General features: G+C 43.1%; 1 protein-coding gene across 1 annotated transcript; it reads right to left on the bottom strand.

Moving 5' to 3' along the window:
- Nucleotides 1-1933: 1933 nt before the first annotated feature.
- On the bottom strand, nt 1934-4155 carry LOC123135061 (uncharacterized). The gene is made up of 3 exons (XM_044554184.1): nt 3938-4155; nt 2545-2615; nt 1934-2454 (listed from the first exon to the last, which is right to left on the bottom strand). The coding sequence occupies exons 1-3, from the start codon at nt 4058-4060 to the stop codon at nt 2337-2339; spliced, it is 312 nt and encodes a 103-aa protein (XP_044410119.1). The 5' UTR covers nt 4061-4155; the 3' UTR covers nt 1934-2336.
- Nucleotides 4156-4817: the final 662 nt, after the last annotated feature.

Genomic DNA, 4817 nt, shown 5'->3' with positions numbered 1-4817 from the left:
AGCCAATCCGGACAGAACAAGGTACAAAATATTAGACCATGCATATGTATAGCTTTCTTACACAAAACTATGACAGCAATTGAATAATTAGTAACATCATATGTGTTTACAGATTATTTCCAGCCACCGGATCCTGCTGTTGCAAGACAGAAAATGGCAGCAGAAGGCGGCCCATCAGCTGGAATCAAACCAAAGTGGAGGTTATTCTAAAACTGGTTATAGCAGGCTAACACTTGCTGCACTGTATTTTCAAGAAACGACGAGAAGATGAGTTACACATTTCCTTATCATGTTATGATATATATTATTTGCGTATTTGTTCCCCATCCCTACTAATTTGATTTATGTTGATTTGTTTCCGCGGTTTAGGATGAATGCCCAGGGGCCATCTTCTTTCCTTAAGGTGTAGGCTGTATTCCTGCCGGCTATAGTTGCTTTTAGATTATTGTAAACTTAAGGAAGATATGATATACTGAACGGCATCAAGTAAGATTTGCTTCCATTTTTAAGTTGTAGTAATTTATGCAAAGTTCCTTCCAGTAATTAGAATTACATTTCCTCTTATGTTGAATTGCACTATTGGGTACACTATATATCACTTCATGCCATAATTTCTGCTTGTCAGCACAAACTAGCTGCAGCTAGCACTCTTTTAAAAAAATCCGGCTAAATTTGACACTCCTGGTTTCTTTGCAGTTATGTTAATAAACTGAACACTGTTGTAGGATTTCATAGTCTGATAAGAACAAAATCTGATGCATGTGATGATATATCAGGAAAGAGACATGCATGGTAGAAGTTGTGAGAAATTTCATTTTTCAGGGAGATGTTTACCCTATAGTAGGACTTCTTATGAGTATTTTCTTACTGTGCCAATCATGTCGAGGAACCGGTGTTATCTCTGCTAGATGAACCAAATATGAACTTATGTTCTGTTGAACATTATAGTTCTAAAGGGATTCAGAATTCGACAAAGTACTATTTGTCATGATCTTCTTAGTAGTTTTTTTCATTTGTAGTTCTAAAGGGATAGGGTCATTTGGTATGCCGATCCCGAACCCTAGCCTCGTTCTCGATTGGTCGTGGGTATGGCATGTCAACTAAGATGATGGATGTTACTGTTGAGCACACTAAAACAACATATATTCCAGTGACAAGGTTCATTTTTAATATATAGAATTCCACAGTTAAATTGTCCCCGTTCGAGCAAAGGGGAATCACTGCACCCGAGCCACGTGACCCCGATGAAGGGTACGATTCGGGATTCATGAGGATTCAATGGAGACCCCGACCCTGATGAGGGGTAGGATTTGGGATTCTTGATTCTTCTCTGTAGGCTCATTGAGGAGTGGAGGCAAATGTTGATGGTGCTCTGGACAAGCGCTTGTGTTGTGGTCGCAGAGGTGCTATCATGCGTGATCACCATGGCAAGTTCCTTGTCGGGGCTTGTCATTTTTTCCCTACCACTAGCTCCCCCGAGCTGGCCGAACGATTAGTGTATTTCACTCTTCTTTCAAAATCAATGTAGGCGGCAGTTTTGCCAATGCACTCAACTGCAGCGATGCACGGTTGTAATCGGCAGACGAAGGAAGTCACTTGTCGCTTTGGCTCAGGACATAGGCATAAGGAAGCCCGTTACTGCATGTGACTGCAAGCCGGAGGTGCAAGACATCAGCAGACTCACTCGAGTAACAAAGCATGATTTCACTCGACAACGCAAGGAAACACTACACGACATTGTGGAGATACACGGTAAATTTCTAATAAGTTCAAGACTTCCAAGGAAGTCAACAGGAAGGAAATGCACTAAAAAAGAAAAGATATACTTTGATATAAGAAAATTGGAACCTTGATGTGCACATTCTCAAACTTGAGTAACAGGTGAGTTTCAAATTTTCAGGCCAGGCAGTTCCTGCTTATGTTGGAATGCTTATAATCTTAAGCCATATGATTTCGCTAATAGCTTAGCTCTGCACAGAGCAAAGTTGGCGCTGCACATAGCAGTCCAGTGTACATAAATCAGGGCCAACAAAGCGCACCTGGAGAAACCCAACACCACTCAGAAACAGTAGCTCCATAGGGACAGACATAAGTTAACGGCAAACAAGTGCAAGAAACCATTACAGCAAACAACTACGCTTGCACAAATCTACATAAAGCCATAATCACGAGGTTATCCGCGACGCAATGCGGGTCAAGACACAGACGCAACAAGCCATTATTCCCATATGGTTATCTGCTCTTGCAAGTCAGGCAGTTAACACAAAGAGAGTGCTGAACTACGAGTTCACATGCATCAGCAGTAATAAACGAAGCAGTGTATGGCTGCTACCCCCTCACATTCTCCGAATGGCAATCCCTTTTAAGACCAAAGGGCCAACGATAAAAGGCATACCCAGCACGTATACCACATTAAGCAGCTTAGCTAGCCTTTCAGTCCACACAACCTCACGGCTGCCAAAAAGAACAAGGAATTGAGGCATTACATATCATATTCAACCTTTTGAGCAGTAATATCAAAATGAAAGTTGTTGAAGCTTATACCTGTAGTTTTTTAACTCTCTTGTCACACTGTCATAACGTTCTCGCTGAAGCAGGTACCAGTCTCTAGCGCTATACAATTTTAACAACAAAGTAAGAGAAAGCTGAGAAGGCAATATCCGGTGCAAGAGTTAGCCTTGTTATCCTTACATGTCCTGTAAGGATACAGGGGAACAAAAATATCATGAGGCAAGAGTATTTGCAGCACCATAAGCTCTTGAAATCATTACACATGATAAATACACATATTTGCCAAGCATTAATGACCGCTAGTACCCTAATTTCAGAGCTTACAAAACTTACACGTATAATTTGCCATCATCCCAAAATCAAGTGGTCAATCCTCTGATTAACGCTTTTAAGTCAGAACAAATACCTATGTGTCTCTTGTGCAAATCCATGAATAACTAAAATATATGAGAAAGTCATGCTGGTAGTTGACAAATTCTGAGCACCAGCCTCATGCAAGGTAAAAACGATCAATGTTTTCATGACAATACAAATTGTTTTCATGTTAAAATGTGCTGTAAAATCCCGTCAATCTCGTGCAGAGGGAAAAGGGGGAAATTTTCATGACAATACAAATTGTTGTCAAGTTAGAATTATCTATAACAGCCACATCTCTTTAAAAATACTGCTAACAAGGATAGTCACTAAACAACTTGCATGTGCATCTATGCATAATTTGTAACAGTGAAAGCATGGCGACCATGAAAACCATGCGTTTGTAAAGGGCAAGACCACCAATTCAGATGAACAAGTGCATAGAAGGTAAGAAGCATGTAGCAAATATCAACTGCAATGGGAGATTACTGACAAGCCTCCTACAGTTGACAGCATCCCTTTCTTCTTGCAAATAGGCTCATGGACGGGGGAGCTAAAGCACAGACATAATCCCTCCAGCCGGGTTTATACGTACTATTAATCTTGTCTCAAGTTGACCAAGTTTATACAAAAAAATCAATACACACATTACCCAATAAATATATTATGAACAAATATGCAATTGATGATAAACCTAGTTGAATGGTTTGGTAGTGCAAAATCATATTCAAAATCATAGATTCACCCCTTAAAAAGGATTAATTTGCATTCAAAATTCATTAGCTAGCAATGCAGGTATGCGGCCTTTGCACCAAGGGCGTGCCTTTGGAAACTATGTAACGCCAATACAGTTTATAAATTGCTCAATGAAACAAGTAGCAACGCAGCAGCAAGAGTTGGTCACGGCGAAGGGTCTAGATCCGGAGCCGAGGAAATCAAAGAAATTATTGGTCTATTTCGTCAATTTGCAGGCATACATGATCATCACACGCAGGGGGAAGCTCTAGCACTGCCTACTCCAGCCAGTGGTTTGCCTGAGCGAGCGCGGTGTGCAGGGGGAGAAGGGGCATACCTTACTGGAGGAGGAGGAGAAAGGGAGGGCCCGACTGCCAGACGCCGGCGAAACGCGAGGGGCCGACGGGAGCCGGGCGGCGGCGGCGACCCGCATCCTCGCGGCCAGGCTGCATAGCGCCATGGTGAACCGGGGTGGGCGAGGATCGAGGCTAGGGTTTGGGGCTCGTCTTCTCTTCTCTTCTCGCTGGAGATGGAGGCTTCCCTCTTTCCCTTGCGGCTCTCATCCTCTAGTCACGCTGTCTCCTCCACAAAACGGGCCCCCTCGTGGGCCGGGCCGGGCCATGCCGGGCCAGGCTGAATCACACACGCCACGTGGAGGCGAAAATCCGTGGACCAGCTGAACTCGCGAGCGTCAAAACGACTCTGACCCAAGAAAATGAAATGTTTTGCTAAAAATGCTAAATAAAAAAAATGAAATGAGAGATTATTATTGCAACTAGTGCGGTTCAATTTCGCACTGTAACCAGGAAGCAAATGAGGTTGCTCATAGTTTAGCGAAATTTAATTATGATAGCAATAGTTCTTGTAATTGGGCTGATGAACCCCCGGACTTCCTGGATAATGTTCTTGCAAACGATGTAACCTTTTTACCAAATTGATAAAACAAGCCATGATGACATTCCTGAAAAAAAGTGTTACATCTCCTATCTGCTTGCCATGGTGATCACGCATGATCGCACCACCGCCACCCCAACATAAGCGCTTGTCGGGAGAACCATTAGCATTTGCCTTCACCTATCCCGCCTCTGCCTTTTCCCATTGCTCGCCACTAGTTCCTCTACGTGTCCTTGACCCCCACGTTCTCATGAGTAGCTTGCCGCTCCTCGATGACCCTACAGAGTGCAACTCGGGTGTAGTGCTTCCTTTGCTCGGACAGT

Source organism: Triticum aestivum, chromosome 6B (assembly GCF_018294505.1).
Source record: "Triticum aestivum cultivar Chinese Spring chromosome 6B, IWGSC CS RefSeq v2.1, whole genome shotgun sequence".
In the NCBI taxonomy this organism is placed as follows: domain Eukaryota; kingdom Viridiplantae; phylum Streptophyta; class Magnoliopsida; order Poales; family Poaceae; genus Triticum; species Triticum aestivum.
The sequence above is the reverse complement of the archived record's forward strand: the minus strand, read 5'-3'. Positions and strand labels throughout refer to the sequence as shown.